Source organism: Alosa sapidissima, chromosome 4 (assembly GCF_018492685.1).
Source record: "Alosa sapidissima isolate fAloSap1 chromosome 4, fAloSap1.pri, whole genome shotgun sequence".
Taxonomy (NCBI): domain Eukaryota; kingdom Metazoa; phylum Chordata; class Actinopteri; order Clupeiformes; family Clupeidae; genus Alosa; species Alosa sapidissima.
In genome coordinates this window covers 15,157,989-15,179,226 of record NC_055960.1, presented here as the reverse complement: position 1 = coordinate 15,179,226, position 21,238 = coordinate 15,157,989, and the positions used below count along the sequence as shown (strand labels likewise).

Genomic DNA, 21,238 nt, shown 5'->3' with positions numbered 1-21,238 from the left:
TATTACCATTTGTATAAAGATACATTTGGTGGTAAAATGCATAACCATTTCCACAATCATTGACACTTGCTTGAGACTAGTTTTTAATATTAATAACCACTGGCCTTTAATACCTTTAACTAACATTGGCCTTTAATTTGATTACAGATATAAAAAGAGCTAATGGTGTAAATAATAACGGTCTTATATGCAACATCACACATTTATAAACGGCAAGTAAATAGTACAGAGATAATGGCCGCCCACCTGCACAACCTGGGGCAAACCACCACAGTCAGCCATCTGCTCAGAGGGACACAGCCAAAGGAAAGAGTAGAGTGTTAATACTGCACACCGTGGTGGAATTCATATGAATCATACAAATTGAGTTTGTATGTTAAATTGAGTGTTTAAATGTAACATTAAAGGAAGGTGAAGTACTTAGTGAAAAATATTCAAGAGATGTTTTTTTTTGCATTTGAATGAGCCAGTTGACCAGTGTTCTCACCTTCAGGAGGGTGGTCTTTATTGGGTTTAACCTCGAGTTACACTCAACCTGTGCAGTCACATGAGAGATTTGAGTTGCAGCGACAATCTTACCACATACATGTCATATACATCTTTAGAAATCCCCTAGCTCTCCCCTGCCTCTCTTCAGGGAAGAGCCCCAATTTCTTTAGTATTAAGTGTCTATTTTTATGCATATAGCGTAAGCAGAATGTTATTACTGGAACAGTGAATCACAGCCTGTTACAGTTGGATGTGATCATTCTTGATATGCTAAGAACTTAGCAGCCAGTAAATACCTAATGTCAGCCCTGAATCATGGGACTTACCACTGCATCAACGGCAGGAGATGTATCACCGACCACCAGCAAAGAGGGACACCTGTATGGCAAGAGTGAAGGGTCACAAATGAAGAACAACACCCACCACCACCCCACTGCCATATCCCACTGTAGCAGTATGAGAGTCCAGAACCTCCACTTACGTCAGCGTGTTCACAGTGTCCTCGTTGAGGCCCACAGTTGGCCTCTCAACACCCAGGTCACGGCGGCTGCAAAAGGCAATAGACCAATAAGACCTCATTACGGCAGCTGTGGCATGATTTCCCTAAGGAGCAGGGATAGGATGATGGGGAGGGGTGTAAGGGTGCCTCGGTGGGTCATTACCTGCTGTAGGAGGCGCAGAAGAGGCCAAGATTGTCCTGGTTGATGTCCTGGGCGATGTGGAGCCGGTAGGTCTGAATGAGCTCCATGTTGTCCGTCAGCTCATCCTGAGGGCAAACAGAGACCACTGGACTCAGAGATCAGGCCAGGAGTCTGGTTCACCGGATCCAGCGACACTCACCACACTTTACATAAAGCGCTTTATCCAGGCATCCAAAGCACTGTACAGTGAAGGGGGAACCCCAATAACTATCATCAATGTATTAACTAGCACCCAGCTGTGCCAGAGAGCTCACCACACAGCAGTTTGAGGTGGAGAGTGAGGGAATTAATAAATGAGCCAATTACACTGGGGGTGATTAGGGGGCCGGATTAAATGAGCCAATTTTACTGATTAATTAAGTTATTCTTAATGAAAAGGTAATGCAGATCTGTACCTTGATAACATCTCAAACCAATTACAGAAACACTTATTATTCTAAATGATCAAATATCTTCTTAAAGACTTGGACATAGCCTACTGTTATCAAAATCTTTATTCTTCTTCACAATAGACTCGGGAGTTGGAAATATATTCAGAATGACCAAAGCCCTTGGCAAACATCTCAGAATAGGACATAGAAAAAGGCTGATGTTAAATCCGAGCATACTAGATGGAAAAACTCAGCCTTAAGATGAATGAATATACACACTTCGGACAAGGCAGCAGTACTCACAGTGCTGAAGTGGTGAGCCATCACATTGTCCACAACGCTGCTAGTCCAGCCGGAAAGCTGAAAAGGCAAATTAAAGCATGTTCCACTCCCTTCCTGTTCCTTCCCTTCTCTCACATCATCATATTAGAACACTCTTAATTAACATTTAAAAAGGTATTATACAATCATCACAACCCTCAGTGCTACGCTGTGGATTCTTAAAAAAAAAAAAAAAAAAAACTCTTTGTGTATAATTTGTGCAATGTATTTAGTGTCTTGTCTGCCATTTTGTGTCAATTGAACATTCTATTGCAATGAATCTGCTCCATGCTGCTGGAATGTGTACGTAAACATGCAGAATCTCATGTCATTTGTATTCACTGACGAAAGCATCAAACGGTCAAATCCATATCAGCTGCACTGCAGTGAATAGAGAAGATTAAAGGCTCACCTTGGAGGCGGCCCAGTCAATCCAACCCTCGGCACAGGAGTCCACATTGATGAGTACCAGGCCCTCGACCAGGGAAGGATGGTTAAGCTACAGCAGACAGACAGATAGAGAGAGAGAGAGAGAAAGAGAGAGAGAGAGAGAGAGAGAGAACATTCTGGTCTCTAAAAAAGGCTAAGCTGATGACATACACAGAGAGGGTGCCTTGTGCAATGCAGGTCTGCCACAGTCACGATGCTCTAGCTCTCAGATTGTTTATTTAAATCGAGATTTATGATCACACTACGCCCAGGTGAAAGCCCAGAGACTCAGCAGTAAATTACCGCTACTGGTACCATGGGACAGAGGCTTTAGGTATATTGTATTACCTTCAGGCAATTCAGCTGCAGGTCTCCCAATCTGCTTAGTTTGTTATATGACAATATATAGCTTGTGTTTAAGCGCTATGTTTGTCCATAAAAACATAGCCAAACAGGATTTGGGGGGTCAAGCAGGTGCAAGCAGCCCCTCCACTGGCTCTCCCCCCTACTCATCTTTTCCTCAGCTGCATCAATCTTTCAACAGGACCCCCCCCCCCCCCCCCCCCCCCAGAGATGAGAAAGAGAAGTGAATCTCCTGGTAAAACTGATATTGCAGATGAGAGAAAATGTACTAATCTGCCTGTGTGTGTGTGTATGTAGTTCCAGACAGCTGACAGTGATAAATAGTCCATGAAATATGCTGGTTTTATCACACAGAAGTAATTATGCAAAGCTGCATATTCAGAAAAGCAATATGTGCCCTTCACACAGGCACATTAGTTTGAATACATATTGGGACTTGCAAAAGATGAAATATTTCAGATGTGGCTCACTATAGGCCTGTTCCTGGAATCTACCCTATGAGCATAGACTTCTTGAAATAAAGAGGAACAGATTCCGGATCAATATTCAGACTGAGTATAGGCCAGGGAACCAATTAAACAAAAATGCAAATTTCTCTGCCATGTAGTTCAACAGAGAGGAGGACAGCCATCTTAAAGCAGAGAAAGCAACTCAGTGCAGCTCATTCATTTATACATGACCCATTAAATAAACAACAGATTTGCTGGGAAATTGGAAAACGTGGAATTTCCAGTGTAATTAATAAACTATGCATTCATTAAAGTGTCTAAAGAGCAGTGTAAGGGATGAGTTGGACTCACAGCGAATCGGCTTAGGATGTATGCTCCGGCCCCAACACCGATACCAATTACACTGCTAATCCTGTGGACAACAGAAAAAATACACACACACACACACACACACACAACCTTCAGTGAATAAGATGTGCAATCACATATAAAGGAACCCTCCAGTCTAAAAACAACCTAAGGTCCATTTTTGTATAATAATATACAGGGTTCGCACTCTAAGTCAGATGTAAAATTCCATGACCTTTCCCTGACGAAAAACCTGAATTTCCATGACTTACTATAGAATGAATAGTACAATATACCGATCAAAGATTTCAGAGTAGCCGCATAGCGTTCAAGAATCTATGACTTTTTTTAGAGTGAGAGATGAATAAATGTAGCCTAGAAATCTAGACACACCCTAGCGGGCTAGTCTAGCAACTCTCCGTTGGCTTGTGAGCTCGAAAAATTTAACTTCTATCAGGCCAATCAAATCGTGTATGTAGAGTCGTTAGGCGGGCTTAACATAATTATTGATGGCAAAGTTGCAACGGTTTGGCTTGAATTCCCTGCTACTTGAAAACAAATAAGATAATGTTGCTGTTGGCGAACAGTGTGACACGAGTTAAGCTTTTATTAAGTTGGCAAAAGTTTGAACTATAGAAAAAGATACTATTTATCTTATTTATTAGAAAAAGATACTATCTGATACTATTGTCTGGCACCTGCAGAAAACTTTACTTTGGATGTGCGCACCCACTCTTCGAAAAGTTTGAACTAGCCAACTAGCTCCGCTGGTGGGAAATGCATGGGACTCATAGCGCTGTCCTATTGCGTGCAGAGAGAATTTGAAAGACAACCGATTATCCCGCCCCTCGGACTGAGCACTGCGAACGGTGAGTGCCCAGACCCTACATTTTAATGTGGGTCTGGCTCGTCAGGCTAGAATAAATGGGCTTTGAATAAACAAAGTTGGACTAACCACAACCACTCAAGCAGCAGTAAAGCTAATTACCAGATAAATACCAATTCTGCCTGGAAATATATTTGCATTAACATTTTGGCAAGTACATATTAAACTGCTAAAAACATTCCCTGATATTCCATGATTTTGCCCCACGAATGATAAAATTCCCTCCCTGACTTTCCATGTCTGGAATAGACTTTATTCAATTTCAATGATTTTCCAGAAGTTCCATGACCTATGAACCCTGAATATAATGAGTGTAGACTTCCGTTGGGGACCAACATGATGTTAATCGGAGTAGTTTTGAGTAAGACCAGAATGGTCTTGCAAGGAAACAACATATACTGTAGCCTAGCATTGGGGGCAAGCTCTCTACGTCAAAGTAAAGCGCTACTTTCAGCCTCTAACTATGCTCAAAATATCATTACTCATCTGTGCTACTGTGTGGGAGGGTCCTTTAAGACAGACACCAACAATCAGAGAGCAAGACAGAGAGAGAGATGGCCATGAGCCGTGTGTCCATTCTTCATGATTGGGGTAGTTTGTGGTTTTGCTTATGACTTTGGCTAGGTTACACTGTGTGGGTGCTCTCATCTTGACATTCAACGTATGTCAGCAGCGCACAGGCCTCCATGGGGGTGTCTCTACACCCAGACCAAGACAGCAAAGGTCACTAGTTTTGGTTCGACAGCATTACGCACACTGGTCAAATCAAATCTCTCTTCTTTTGCAGTGATTACACATTCATCATTCAGATTATTAAGACATCATTGACACATCACTATCAATTATTCATATACCATTAATGCATCATTAGTTGCAGACTTGCCATAAAGATATGTGCTCACGTGGGAGTACATAACAAGAGCCCCATCCCTCTCCTGTCATGGTCTGTGTGACGCCGACTCCACAGGGCAGCAGGACTGTCATAATAACGAGGCCTCAAGGCCTGCTGTGCTACACACACACACACACACACCACACACTTACTCACCTCAGCTGAGTCAATACAGACGGTAGCATCTCGGCCAGCTCATCCATGCCGGGGTACTGGTACCTGTGGGGAGAGAGAGAGAGGTACGGTACAACATCAATCTGACAGTGGGGAAATTTGAAGACACACAATGTGTTACTATTTATGAAAGATAGCTTTGACAGTTAGAAAGTTATATGACTGAATTAGATTTGTGGACATCTATATAGACACACACACACAAACACACACACCACACAGACATAGATAATACAAACAAGAAACATTAAAACAGTGAAGGTTGGCCAATACTGAAAGCCTTGTAGCATGCAGTAGACTTGTTGATTTGCGTGGGAAGTTGGAAACTGCACTGTGTCATTATGAGCCTTGTTTATAATGGCATAATGAATCAGAAGAGAACATGAGGCATCAGATGCCGTGCCACCATTGGTCCCGATAGCCCTTCTAGTGTGTCATCTACCCAATGCTCCTCAGACTGGGAGCTGATGGCTGTGTGTGTGTGTGTGTGTGTGTGTGTGTGTTGTGTAAGTCTCTCTCTCTCTCTCCCTCTTTCCCTCTCTCTCTCTCTGTGTGTGTGTGTGTGTGTAAGTCTCCCTATCTCTCTCTCTCTCTCTCTCTCTCTCTCTCTGTGTGTGTGTGTGTGTGTGTGTGTGTGTGTGACAAGCTGACTGTCTGACTCATCCAATCTGCCTGATCCAATCCGGCAGAGATCCCTCCTGCACCCACGCTCTCCCACAGCCTTACTGAACACACCCCTTGACTCCTCTCCATCTATTTATGAGCTCTTTTCGTAAACTCAGCCTTGGTTGGGATTCACGTCTAAATCTGGTATGGGAGGACATATAGTACCCGATGCTCGAATCTCATTAGGACACACCGAGGAATCTGACCCTGCCTGCGCTCCACATTGCATCAGACACAGAATAGAGGGATGAAGAAGGGAGAGAAACGCAGGGAAGGACAAAAAGGAACAGGTGGAGAGGGAGGAGTGCAGGGGTGATGGAAGCTACGTAGCATAACGAAAAAGAGTGAATCAATTAAAACAAAGAAAATTAATAAAAATTGTTCATAAGGATCCAGGTCCAAGTCCTGTGATGGACATTACTGAGTCCTACTCCTCATCTGACCCCTACGTGTTTCCTGCCTGCTCACGACTAGCCTTTCTTATGAAGGCAATGGAAGCCATTTTGAAAAAAGACAAACAGTAACAGAACATAGAGACAGAACTTGCACAGAGGGGACATGGAGCCTGCTAGGACAGGAAAGGAAGGTGTGTGTCTGTGTGTGTGTGTGTGTGAGTGTGTGTGTGTGTGTGTGTGTGTGTGTGTGTGCACATGAGTGTGTATGTGTGTGTGTGTGTCCAATGTCCACGCTGAAAGGCCCAGAGCTGCTGCTCACCCAGTGGGGAAGGGCGGCGCGGCCTCCTGCTGTCCCGGGGCGTCCACATGCACCACAGCAAAGTGATGCGTGATCTCCTGCATGTCCTCATAGTTAAACAGCGTGTTGAAGCACGACTTATCTGCAGATGGACAACAAAAACAAAGACAATATGCATCAGCTTCAACTAAGTCCTTCAGGTGACCTTCATTTTATATTATCAGCTAATATTACTATGTGAATGCATATAACATGTGAGCGTGTGTGTGTGTGTTTGTGTGTTTGTGTATGTATGTGTGTGTGTGTGTGTGTTTGTGTCTGCATACCATAGAGTGTATGTAGTAATTTCGTGGATGCTGTCAACATTCTAATCTACTGTATAAAACGCACAGTAGCACTGGACACCTGTTGTGTGACGCCACTCCAGTGTTTTGACTGTGTGTTGCTTTAGGGTGCTCCTACTGCAGTACTCACGGTTGAGGCCGATGTCATGGTAGGTCAGGATGACCGGCCGATTGCCCTTGGGGACGCCCCTCATGGTCACATGGAGCACACCGTGGGGGGTCTCAATGTCATGCTCCTACAAGCACACACACAGCAGAACACACACACAAAGCAGAACACAGATATACACAGGTCAGCAGGTGGTTGCACTGAACCACACAAACTATGACCCACTTTGACAACACAGATATACTCACTTTGGTCTGTGCAAAGGGTATGACAAACAATTCACTGTACTATGAAGAACACACACACACAAACAGGAGGAAAACACAATGTCACTCAACTCACTCAACTTCCTGTCTGTTTCATTCTCTCTTGTTGTGACACACAACTCACCATGGCTAATCACAGAGCCAATGCAGTGAAGGTCTTTGCTCACTGAAGTCTGTATTTTTCTGCATGTGTTTTTTCCCCCTATGCATAGAAAATCTCATTCACTGGCGCAGAAAAACTTTCCCATTCTGAAAACGTTAATGACCGAGGGTTTAAAGTTTAAGGAAGATGGTTTCCGATTGAAAACAGAATTGAAACAATGCGAGATCATATTTATTTTTAATCTTGCAACAATTTTAGACAGAAAATATGAACTCAGTGTGCAATGGCCTTGAGAGTTTGTATGGTAACTGACTAATGCTCAGAGGGAACACTCAGGGGAGAGTGGGAGATTGCAGTGCTTGTTGTGGCTCTGGACCCAGTACAGGAGAGAAGACATAACACCACTGTCTGGGAGAGTCAGAACCAGAGCACTCCCCCACGGGCCATATGCCAAGATCAATACCGAACCGGTTAAAGCCCAACACTATCAACCCGGCTCAGAACCAACAACCCAGTAAGAAAAGAGCCAGTCCAGCTCAAGCAACGCAGTGACCCAAACCTCACCCACCCCACAGAAAGCCTGCAGTAATAACGCAAACTCACTCCAGTAACCTCGAAATACAAAATAACTCCTCACTCAAGCAACCTTGCACTGAGATTTCAGATTAGTTTCTAACCCCCCCCCCCCCCTCAAAAAAAAAAACAGCAACTCCCCAACACTCCCCTCCCTATCTCAACCACAAAAACCTAACATAACAAACCCAGCCCCAACCCAAACCAAACCTGAAAGACCCTGCCAATAACACTCTAGCCATGAAGACCCAGTTCATCCCTGCTAACCCACAGTTGGCCCAGCCATAACTCTGCTTCAACAACCTGGGAAACACAAGATATTCACAACTCAACCCGCAACATCTGAGCAGAAAGTCGTCATAGCACACACAGCACAAATTTATTCCGCATATCCCTCTCTAATATCTCTGTCATCATGAGAGGCCTTATCTCTCCGCTGATCTGGGGTCTGTGGTGCACGTGTAATGGGAGGAAGAAAAGCATCACTTCCTAAGAGGGAGTACTGCGGCGGCTCAGCAGTAGTATGACTCATCTGGCAAGCATCAAGATTTACACCAGAAAACGCCCCTCATGGAAAACCATAATCTATACATCACATCGGGATGAGTGTGATGGGAAATATATGATGCATATCAGTGAGTGTTTGAATGTGTGTGTGTGTGTGTGTGTGTGTGTGTGTGTGAAAATTGCTAATCTATATATACGAGTGCCAGTAATGCTACTGGAGATGTCTCTGACTCAGGACAACAGTTGGGCAGTGATGTAAAGAGGTTGACTGGAAAATGGAGAGACAGAATGATTCTGTGTGAGGGAGGAGACATACTGGAAAAAAGTCTCCACTCCGTAGATATCTCAGCAGCAGCGTATACACACACACACACACACACGTCTTAGAGGAGTGTGTACAGAAAAAGACTGTGTGCATTTAAGCATTCTGTAGGCTCAGAGCAAACAAACACACATGCACAATGGTACACAGAAATGTTTGGACACACGCTGTCATATGTTCTAAATAAAAGAAAAAGATGACAGAGAAATCAATTCAATTCCTCAAATCATACAATAAGACCATATTGAAAACATCCTTCCAGTTGCAAAATAACAGGAAAGTAAATTTAAAAGGCACTATTCTGTGAGCCTGAAATACTTCAGTCATTCAATCTGCACCGAAGAGAGACTGATCTCATTACTATTGATGGAAGGGAGGCTAGGCCCCCACTATGTGCTCTGGGGCACCTTCAGGAGCGACCCAGACCGGAAGTGATGCTGCAAAAATTCTGGGAGGTGGAGGCCAGCAAGTCTCCGTCACCCCGCTCAGTGACGGAGCCCACATCACATCCATTAGCAGCTCCCAAACACCGATGACATCACAGTCACATGACCACACTGCTGTGCAGACAGGACAGGACAAGGTAAAGATATGAATAGAAGGGAGGAGGGAGGGAGAGAAAGAGAGGGAGGGAGGGAGAGATAAGTGTGAGATACAGGGTGAGAGTGTGGGCTGGTGAAAGACAAATAAGTGAGGGATAGAAATAGGATCAGATATGGAAAGAGGTAGAGAGAGATTGAGAGGGAGGAATGCAAGAGCTAAAGGGAGAAAGAGAGAGTGAGAGAGAGAGAGAGAGAGAGAGAGAGAGAGAGAGAGAGAGAGAGAGAGAGAGAGAGAGAGAGGTGGGGGGGGGGGGAGTGGGACGGATGGGCCGAACATTGCCTGCAGGGTCCCAGAGCTCATCAATAAACCAGGGCTTGTTCAGGAGTGGCAGGTTATTACAGAGTAACAGCACTGAGGCTGCAGACGTGATGATGCAGGAGCCCTCCACCTCACAGACGGCTGCTGCAGTGTGTGTGTGTGTGTGTGTGTGTGTTTGTGTGCATATACACTTATATACATGCATACATGTCCAAGTATTTATTGTGCATGTATATAAAAAAGGAGATGGTGTGGTGTTTGTATGTGTGTGTGTGTGTTAGTATGTATGTATGTGTGTGTGTGTGTATGTGTGTGTGTATGTGTGTGTGTGTGTGTGTGTGTGCGTGTGTGTGTGAGAAAGAGAGAGAGAGAGAGAGAGAGAGAGAGAGAGAAAGAGAGAGAGAGAGAAAGAGAGAGAGAAAGAGAGAGCATGCACTCATGTGCCTTTAGACCTTCTTGCATACAGCTGATGGAATGGAGGAGTAATTGCATAAAGGCAAGGGAGCTGAGGACGCATTACACAGAGCAAATATCAATCCCTCAAGGGCAGCAGCACTCTCCTTTTCCAGGAAATGCACACACACACACACACACACACACACACACACACACACACACACACACACACACACACACACACACACACACACACACACACACATCCTCAGGCAGTCACCCTGAGACTTATTCATATAACAGGGAGCTATGCTAGCCATCCTGTGGTCTGCAGCATTGATTAAGTCACATGAGACAGAGTGCTCGAAACTGATAGGAAAAGGGTCATCTTCAACCAAGAGGGAAGATAATGTGACATCAACGAGCCATCGAGGCTAATAAGCCAGGTGAGGAGCCATCTTAGAGAAGGCACATTTACCTCGGAAATCTACGGCAGGGTGGCACGGCGCGATTGACGCCCCGAGGAACTGTGGGTAATTCTTTACTGCAGAGGAGAGGCCGAGAGAACTGGGGGTGGGAAAGGAGGCGCCAAGGACAACTAGTGGACGAGTTAGCCGCTCGTGCATATGAAGAGTGGGACACAGACAGCAGATGCACACAGATGTACACAGACAGACACGAGTGCTGCTCTGAAACTGAAAGGGTGAGAGATGTGACAGAAGAGGAAGAGAGAAGAGGGAGTGAGAGAGAAAGAGAGAGACAGTCCATTGTGGGAATTAAAAAAGCTCCAATGGGGAAAGACAAAGCCACAAATGCAGAAAAAAAACGAGAAGTTGCAGAGTAAGTTCTTGTGTAACAACAAAAAAAATCTGAGTCATCACATAACACGTTGCAACCATACAACTGATCTCAGATCTGCTGACGAGGACCCTTTTTTCCCCTCTCAGCGTGGGTGTGTGTGTGTGTACGTGACCCAAGGGGGTCTGATCAGAGCTGATCTGGAGTCAGCTGGCGAGCAGCAGAAACAAACACACCTCAGGGTGGGGCTCTGCGAGCGAGACAAGATACAAGCACCGCAATGGCTGCAACCCTTTCACCCCATTTTTTCTCTCTCTCTCCCTCCCTCCCTTTCTCTCTGTCTGTATCATGCTATCGCTCCATTCTCTCTTGCACTCACAAACACTAGCGCTCTTATTATGAAACAGACACACATGCACACATATTGACACATGTGCGTGCACACACATAGACAGACACACACACACACACACACACACACACACACACACACACACAAGGACACACGATGTAGCCAGAATGTGAGGATTCAGAGGTATATGGTGAGGCATGGCATCAGTAAATAGGGATCCATTTATATTTATTCAAGTTAGCTGTAAGAGCAAGAGCAGACACCAATGCTGCTTGATGAATGTATGTAGATAAGGGCTGTGTGTGTGTGTGTGTGTATGTGTTTCTGTATGTGAATGGTATGTTATATAGCCTCACATCCCCCCACAAGCTCTTTCTCAAAGACAGCATCAATCATTTCATGGACACATGCACACATGCACATACACACACACACACACACACACACACACACACACATATATGCACAAACACACACACGCACACACACATGGTTGTCAACCATTACACAGCACTACTGGCACATCAGCACACATAACACAGACCTCAAGTCATTTATCCCTCTTTCCCCCTGTTTTTCTCTCTCCCTTTCTCTCTCCAACAAGTACATGGGCAGACTGAAAAATCAGCCAACGCAGCCAGACACACCACACCCCAGCACAGCAGAGCAGAACTGCAGGAGAGAGGGAGAGCGAGAGGAAGAAAGAGAGAGAGAGAGAGAGAGAGAGAGATGGATAGACAGATTGAGTGCCATGTAGTGGTAGAGAAAGAGGGAAAGAAAGAAATGGACAGCGTTCAGGAGAATGAATGCAATGTGATGAAGGCTTTTTCAGGGTGTAAATTACATTATATTGTATATTATATATAACATTATATACCTAAGAGGCACTCTATGGCCTGTCCAACCACATAAGACTGCTGACACAAACATAAACATACATAAAACCACACACACACACACACACGTGTGTATGAGCATGTTGTAGCGTGGCATGAGGTCAGCATGAGGCTGTTTCTCACAGTCCGTGACACATGCACAGAGAGAGAGAGAGAGAGAGAGAGAGAGAGAGAGAGAGAGAGAGCACTGAACACGCACACATGCCAACACATCACTGGTCACACACACACACACACACACACACACACACACACACACACACACACACACACACACAAGAGTGTGCAGAAACCTGCATAGCAACACTGCAATGAGCCCAGAGGTCAGCTGAGAAGCTCACTCTGTCACACCACCACCACCACCATCACCCTGCACAAGGCTGAGAAGCAGCTGCAACAACAGCAGCAAAACCTGACCACTGCTGGAACATTCCCTGACACATCCGCACAGAGAGAGAGAGGGAGAGAGGGAGAGGGCGAGAGAGAAAAAGAAAGATAAGTGAAGTGAGATGGAAAGAGCAGAAGGGGAGAGATGGACAGAGTAGGAGAGATTGTAGAGAGAGAGGGAAAGAGAGAGGGAGAAGTCATGGAAGGTTGCGATAGAGAGATGGAGAAGGAGAGACGATGGAAAGACAGAGAGAGAGAGAGAGAGAGAGAGAGAGAGAGAGCGGGAGAGATGACAGGCGTGTCCGCGCTAGGAGAGCATCTCCTTGCACACTCACCACTGCATTCCCACAGCTCGTGAGCTGATCCACATCCAGCACTGTTGACATGGCTTCCAGCAAGCAGAGGACAGAGCAGCTGACTAACTGAACCTCAGAGGGAGGGTGAGAAGGAGGGAGGGATGAGACAGAGGAGAGAAAGAGAGAGAGAGCGAGAGAGAGAGAGAATGTGAAAGAGGCGGAGGAGAAGAGGAAAAGAGGTGGCTACACCCGTACAGATGAAGAGACAGCAGATGAAAACAGACAAAAGAGGAGAAAGGTGGAGGGACGAGACGAGAGGGTGAGAAACGAAGGGAGAGTGAGAGAGAGGGGGAGGAAGACCCTTTGAATGAGAGAGAGAGAGAGAGAGAGCGGAATGGGTAGGACGTGGAGACGGAGAGAGAGCGAGAGGAGAGAGTGAGAGAAGGAGACTGCGGTTTGCTCTCTGTGAGCACAAGGCGCTCATGCATACAGAGCAGCATCCAGGCGGCCGAGCGCTCTGATTGGCTGCTGGTCAGCTGATGCGGAGGAGGGGCGGGGATGTAGGGAAGGGTGGGAGAGAGAGATGGGATAGCAGCCCTACAGAGAATGCCAGATAGAGAGAAAGAGAGGGAGAGAGAGAATGAGAAACAGAGAAACAGGACGTAAAGGAGTGGATGTCTGTTTCGGCTACACTGCTTATTTATTTGGGTGTGGTTATTAAACTGTCATATGTTGATGAAGAAATCTGATTGGTTCAATGTATCCCTACAATTCCCTTATACTGCTCCATCATTTTCTGAACATTATCCTCATTATGCAGGAATAAACTCCAATATTGAACAAATATCCTTTTCTTTAAGGCTTTCTTTATAACATGACATGCCAAATCTGTTTCAGCCAAAGCCTGGAATCTTCAAGAGAATTCTTGGCACAAATACAACTCCTCATGCCAACCTCCTCAATACAACTCCTCCGTGCCAACCTCATCCTGAAACAACCGTCCTCAAACGACCCTGCAACAACCCAGTCACATTCAAGCAGACACAATGCTCTCTGCACCGCTCCTGTTGTCCCCTGCCCTTTTGAGAAGGTCTCCGAACATGTTGATGCAAGTCAGATGGGCTTGGTTTGGAGAAAGCAGATGTGATGGCATAAACATTAATGTCCATTTGAACTGGAAGCGATGGTGCATGCGTGACATATTGGGGGGGAGGTGGGGGGGTGGGGGGGGTGGGGGTATGGTAACCGGACACTGCAGGGCTACGCTGGAGTGAGTCTATCCAAATGCTTTATTGATCCGTTCTCTCTCTCCATGGCTCTTGCTGTCCTCACAAACACTATTTGTCGTGCAAGCGATGCTGTTGCTGTCCCCATGGGGTAACCGCCCCAATACACACACACACACACACGCACGCACGCACGCACACACACACACACACACACACACACACACACACACACACACACACACACACACACACTCATCTCATCCTATCAGCAGTAAAGCATGTCATCAATTGCCATATATATAGAAACAATACACATTTAGGGTGGACCTGAAGTACAAAACCGGTTTAGAAGAAGATACAGAAATTGTGTTTATGCTATAACCATTTTTGAATGGGCAGAATGTGTATAGCTTAATACACTATGTATTTTGTGTTTGCATCAATAAGACTATGGAACGAATGAAATAGAGAATGAATGTACATGCATACCCTTGTAAGCATGTTTTACAGAGTGTTTACATGCACGTCTGTGGTTGTATAAATGTATTTGTATATGTGCATGGTCCAGTATAATAAATATGAGACATTACATAATGTCTATCTGTAAAAATATATGTTTCGGTGTATGTGTGTTGGGGGTGGGGGGTTGTATTCTCTGTAAGTGCATGCGTCTCTGTGAAACACTTTACAACTTTGTAGCCTAGTTAGCATGGGCATGTGTGTGTTTAAATGTTTGTGTTTGTGTCTGTCTGTCTGTGTGTGTGTGTGTGTGTGTGTGTGTGTGTGTGTGTGTGTGTGTGTGTGTGTGTGTAAATGTACGTGATTGTGTGTGTGTGTGTGTGTGTATGCAAATGTATGTGATTGTGTGTGTGTGTGTGTGTGTGTGTGTGTGTGTGTAGCGAGTCTGGTGCTGCGTGAGTCACGGACTGCTGCTGCGTCACACAGCGACCTTCAGGAGCCCGGCACTTTGAAGGGGAAAATGGAGGAGAGCAGAGAGAGCAGCTGCAGCCTGACAGACTCACAGTCCCACAGGAGGAACACACACACACACACACACACACACACACACACACACACACACGCGCACACACACACAAACACACACAACACACACACACACACACACACACCCACGCACACACACACACAAACACACACACACATACACACACACACACACACACACAAGCACAAATACACAAACACACACACACAAGCACAAATACACAAACACACACACACACACACACAGACAAATACAAGCACAAATACAAACAAACACTCATGGACACACAAAAAGAGACTCAAATTCAATGACTTAACAAAATATTTTCTGCTGAAAAAATATGCAATACTACAGATACAATTACAGAGCTCAAGGTGATCTATATGATACCACCTTGCATCAACCAGCTCTACATGGAAGCAGTCCAGTGGTAATGAAACATTTCTGCAAAGAATCTTCTCCAAGTAAAGACCACTTGGCAACTGTACTGCAGTGATTTGAGACAGCGATACCAATCAACCCATATATTCTCACTCAGCATACGACAAAAAGTCATTCAGTTCAGTGTGATGCAATATGGTTGCCTTTTGACAGACTCTTTGGAGTGCTGTGTGTGTGTGTGTGTGTGTGTGTGTGTGAGAGTGAGTGTGTGTGTGTGTGTGTGTGTGTGTGTGTGTGTGTGTGTGTGTGTGTGTGTGTGTGTGTGTGTATGTGCGTGTCTGTGTGTGAGTGAGTGAAGGAGTTGGTGAGAGAGTGTGTGTGCGTGTCTGTGTGTGAGAGATAGTGTGTGGTGCTGATGGCAGCAGTAGTGTGATAATCACTGTCTGTGTCCTTTAAGCTCAGTGTCCTTAACTCAAACAGGCTTGTTGGACACTGAGCAGGGACCACCGTCAGCTGTTCTTTAACACCTCACAGTCTCATAGAACAAACACAGATAAAAACCGACACACGCTATATTGGATCAGTACCATGAACAGGAGAATGTGGTAGCAAACAAGACTCAATCAGCTTTACTTTAAAGCAGTGGTTCTCAAACTGTGGTTCGGGTACCACTGGTGGTACGAGGACCCCTTCTAGTAGTTCTTCAGGAGTCTCCAAGATTTTTTTTCATAAAGATCACATAATAACTTCAAATTATATCAAACTGGTGACTAGTGAAGCTTCCATGGCACCTGCAAGCAACAAATGATGCAAAACAGTATGCTCAATATACAAAATGTGAAATTGGCCTAACTATTATATTTGAATGGCAGTTATAATGGTGGTAATTGGAGAGCCAATTGTTTTCTGAGGTGGTACTTATTGTAAAACGTTTGAGAACCACTGCTTTAAAGCAATACCCTAAAAACCTTTCAATTAGTATATGATTGTAAAAAAATGATCTGATCTGAATCAGCTACACAACTGATCACAAGTACTTAGAGACATTAGAAAGCAGGTACGTTACATTCACTGTGCTGTCTCTTTCAATTCCATCAAATGGCCTTCCTTTTTCTGAGCTTGTAGCACCCTCTCTTGGTTGTAATGATGCAACTGCATCTAGGCATAAGGTCCGCCATGACTTGCAGTCTTTCTCCAAGCACGACTTTGCCACAGAAATTTAACCCTTTTGAAGCCAAGAGATCACTAGTCATTGTATCAAATTAAAACGATGAGAATTTAGGTCACTGACTGGTATTTGACAATGGTCTAGATTGGGTTCTATTATAGAAAGGCTATACGGACAAATATATGAAAAGATGCTTTTTATTGTGGGTATATCTAATGACCTTCCTTTGACCTTCTCTGCGTCCTTGAACTGTCTCACTAGATATGTGAGGGCTGGGAAGCAAATGCCACATCCAATCACCAGGACATATTCAGTTCCACAGGCAGATGCCTGACACCTACATGGTCTCTCTCGCTCTCTATATATCTCTATATATATATTACATGCACACAAATCCCAGACACACACTCACACACACACATCCATCCATTCATGCGTACAAGCAAACGCAAATTACACTGGATTCAATGAACATATAATTATGTATATTTTTACAATCAGCACTGCAGTGCAAAACACAAAAGTGTCAAATTTGGAACATAGCAAATGAAAGAGGTGGGTTGAGCTGTGAGTTTGTGGCTGAGATCAAAGGACACAAACACTGGTACAGTGATTACATTAAGGCTATGGCACATCAACAGATTGTCATGAAGTGGTACACAGACCCTCTGTAACCTTAAAGACACAGCACTGCTACATTCTGCATCACAGCACTGCTGCATCTCTGCTGCAGAGAATCCCATTACTAGAAAGGAAGGGTGTGGCTTCTTCCCGCAAACGTACCATCTGCCCATACGTGTGCGCGTGTGTGTTTTTGTGTGCCCCGCGTTCACGTCATGCTGAGAGGGAGTGGTAAGATCACATCACTGCATTCCCCTCTGTGCTCTCTCTTTGTTCAGAATACACACACACACACACACACACACACACACACACACACAAGACTGTGCTCCTCCTAGCCCAGTACCTGCAGAAGCTATTTTTAGCTGCAGCAGCAGTGATGTGGGTGCAGGCGTGACAGCCCCCTGGCTCCACTCTCACACACACTCTAGTGCACTCTAGTGGGCTTCTACTTCTACTGGGCTTCTCCACTCAATATACTGATGAAACACCCACACCCACACATACTGGACACACACAAACACACCCACACGCGCACACCCACACACACACATACACACACACACACACACCTTCAGTTATTTCTTCAGGCATAACCATGGCCATACATTCACCATTCTTCTTTCACAATTTAAATGTAGTTAATTTCTAAATTTTTATGCTGACATATTTACTCATTCCAAAGCTCAAAGAATTTAAACCAAACTGGTACAAGCAGAGCCAAATAGAGTATCTACATGTTAAAGGTACACTATGCAGTTTCAGGTATTTCTTGCATAGTGTACCTTTAACACACTCACTGATATTCTTTCAGGATTTGCTTTGCATTTTTCGCTTTCTGACTTTGCATTGGTGGGGCTTGCTTCTGTCTTGATATTTGTGCCTTTGTCTGTTAATAGCCAAAAGAGTCTAAAATTGACTGCCGTTGCTTGATTTCACTTTAGTACCCACTACCCAGTCAGAAAAAAAGGACAACCAACATCATTATCAGTGTGCTGAAGAGACTGCTAAGGCTTTAGAGATAAGGAGCTGTGAGGTCCTGTAGCCGAGCCCTGGGTCAATACAGGAGTGTCATTCAAACAGACGACTCTGAGTACACCAGCAAGAATGCACCACAATCCTTATCATCCTGTGCATTCTAATAGTGGCCACAAGTGTCGCTGAAGGGCAAATCCTGAAATGACCTGATAAGACAGTGGCCCACCTGCATAAGTAAGGAAGGGCTAGCCATTAACAGCAGTGCATGCTAAACCAAATATAAATATACAGTGTTAAAGTACTGCTGTGATTGAATTGTAACAATCCACAAGAGATTAGAAATTAGAACATCAGTCAGGATCGCAAAATAAAAACCAACTACACATATATGAATGAACAACTACACATATATGAATGAACATTTTCAGTATGTGACCCAAACAAATGTCCTGTAGCTTTTTCAACGTGAGCTTCAACCTGGGTCGAGATCAGATGCAATCTGCATTAGGCCCCCAGTCAGGGGCGCAGGAGATATTTTGAAAGTGAGGGGGACCAAATTGTGAACACAAACCCATAGTGAGATCAGATTTCCAGATATCGGATCGCCACCTCTGGCCCACTTTCGACCATCATATTTTAAACTTGCCAGAATATTAAGATAATACCATTGATTGTTCTCTGAAAACTGTGAGATGAGCACAACGCCAGATCTGCCCTCAGACCAGCTTCTTGCTATGTACAATTATACTTGTATTTTTTTATTTTTTATTTATTTCACACTACTTGGGCCAATGGTAGAATACTGGTCACTACTTGGGCCAATGGTATAAAAAAGCAACATGGGATGTTGATATTTTATGAAGCCATGAATGAATCATCATGCCTATGATCCAAACATAGACTACATGATCAAATAGCCTAGTTAGACCTACTTAAATTGTCTGGTATAAACCAAATCAACTCTCCACTGTGTGTTTGCAGTTAATATTTATGCAACGTTAGAACTTAACAAGTGTTGGCTTAACAAGTTACCAGTCCAGAACACACAGAAAATTGCAACAGAAAGTTGCCTTTATAATCTATAATCTATAACTATTTGTTCCAACAGCATTTAAACAAAGCATTTATAAAATTGAACAAAAATTACATAAGAAGTAAAATAAAATACTGTTACTGTAGTAACTGTATCACATTATCCCAAGCTTAAAAGAGCTCCCCATGTCTGTGACAGGCAGACGTGACACCGCTAAATTCTCAGCTTGTTTATACCCCACACTGAACGCATAAGAACGCTAGGCCGTGTATTATGTTGGTTGGATTAATAGCCTACGGTTGGCAAAGAAAAGTCGTTTTCCTACCATGGGTCTCCAACGTACGTTCTCAAGATCATTCTCTTGCCGCCCCTTTCGAGCTAATTGCCAAAGGCTGAAGCCTACTACATTTAAACACAATTGTTGCGACTCAAGGCATTCCAGCCTATGAATTTTATAAAAAAAAGTAGCCTACTAAATCATACATAATTAAACAATAACTCAATTTAGGCTACTTGGCTACGCAAAAAGGTTTCCATTACAGCACAACCCCTATTCAATGAAGGGCTGCCTTGTCTCGCAATAAACAGCAGTGGAAATCCCGACACCTTTTCAACTGCATGAAACTTAACAGTGAACCATCAAATATCTCCCAGATTTCAGTGCCCATCAGTCCCAACATTTAGCAATATAATCAAACAGTCCAAAAGTAAATTAAATCCCAAACCAAAACGAAAATGCTTTTGATAGCCTACCGGTATGCCGCTCCAAACGAAACGCATGTCTAAATGCAGGTAAGAAATATTTTAAAAAGCCTGCCTCGAATACCAGCCTGCCTCAAATAAAGATGATGATGAATGATTTATGCTAAGAAAGTAGCCTGGATTATTTTATGATTGTTAGTAGAAAAAACTGGCTTCAGATATCCAACAGAGTGAATATGAGATTGTGCAGTCTTACAGTACTGTAGATGGCTGTGGTTAGTGATGTGATGCTGTTATGGGGAGTTTTACAGTTAGCGCAAATCCTATATGTTATTATTTATTTAGCGTACCTATAAGGCTTTTTTTCCTTATCAAAAGTGAGGGGGACGACGGCTGTCTCTTCAGCACTGCGGGGGACATATCCCCCACGTCCCCCGTGCCTCCTGCACCCCTGCCCCCAGCTATCTATCCCAGACACCCCGCACTAAACCAAACCAACTGAGCACCGGTTGCAAAATGCATGGCCGCCACTGGAGAGTGGGAATCATTCCACTGCAACTCTTACAATTCCACTGCAACCCACAATGACAGCTGGAGGATAAAGTGCATCCTGTATGCTGAACATGGCTCTCTTTAGCAGCCCATCAGGTGAGAGAGCAAAACTGGACCTGCAATCCTCAGCAAAACCACAGACCCACAGGCTCATCGAGGTCACTGTCAACGGAGGTCCTCACAATATTCAGCGATACACAGAAATATTTACCAGATCTCCAGTTAATCACATTTTGATGCATTTCCTAGTACTGAATATCATTTATTTGATGAGTTTATTTAATGGATGATGTCATTTATTTAATGAACTTTTATTTGGGGCATGGATTGAAATTAAATTGATCCCTGGTACAATCCTGCCTGTGGACTTTGAGTAACTAAAGCTTGGGAACATTGCACCAGAGCAAGAGAGGCCAAAGCCATTGTGCTGAAGAATGGGGTCGGAGCAGAGAAATCAGCCCTCACAATAGCGGCCATGGTGACACTCTGAGTGTGTGTGTGTGTGTGTGTGTATGTGTGTGTGTGTGTGTGTTACATGTGTATATTTTATATTTAGCTGACACTTTTATCTAAAGC

The 21,238-nt window shown here is 44.3% G+C and overlaps 1 protein-coding gene across 4 annotated transcripts in view; it reads right to left on the bottom strand.

Annotated features, from left to right (window-relative positions):
* ndrg3a (ndrg family member 3a) overlaps positions 1–21,238 on the bottom strand; it is a 47,982-nt gene that overhangs the window by 9,204 nt on the left and 17,540 nt on the right. For 3 of the 4 annotated variants that reach the window (XM_042088670.1, XM_042088671.1, XM_042088673.1), the window contains exons 4-14: positions 7,257–7,362; positions 6,804–6,924; positions 5,406–5,468; positions 3,475–3,535; positions 2,295–2,381; positions 1,865–1,921; positions 1,152–1,255; positions 971–1,036; positions 816–867; positions 488–535; positions 247–282 (exon numbers count right to left, since the gene is read on the bottom strand). In XM_042088670.1, the coding sequence (XP_041944604.1) occupies positions 247–282; positions 488–535; positions 816–867; positions 971–1,036; positions 1,152–1,255; positions 1,865–1,921; positions 2,295–2,381; positions 3,475–3,535; positions 5,406–5,468; positions 6,804–6,924; positions 7,257–7,362 (801 nt within the window). Of the gene's footprint in view, positions 1–246; positions 283–487; positions 536–815; positions 868–970; positions 1,037–1,151; positions 1,256–1,864; positions 1,922–2,294; positions 2,382–3,474; positions 3,536–5,405; positions 5,469–6,803; positions 6,925–7,256; positions 7,363–13,031; positions 13,378–21,238 lie in introns of those variants that run through there. The other variant, XM_042088672.1, reaches the window with a different exon arrangement.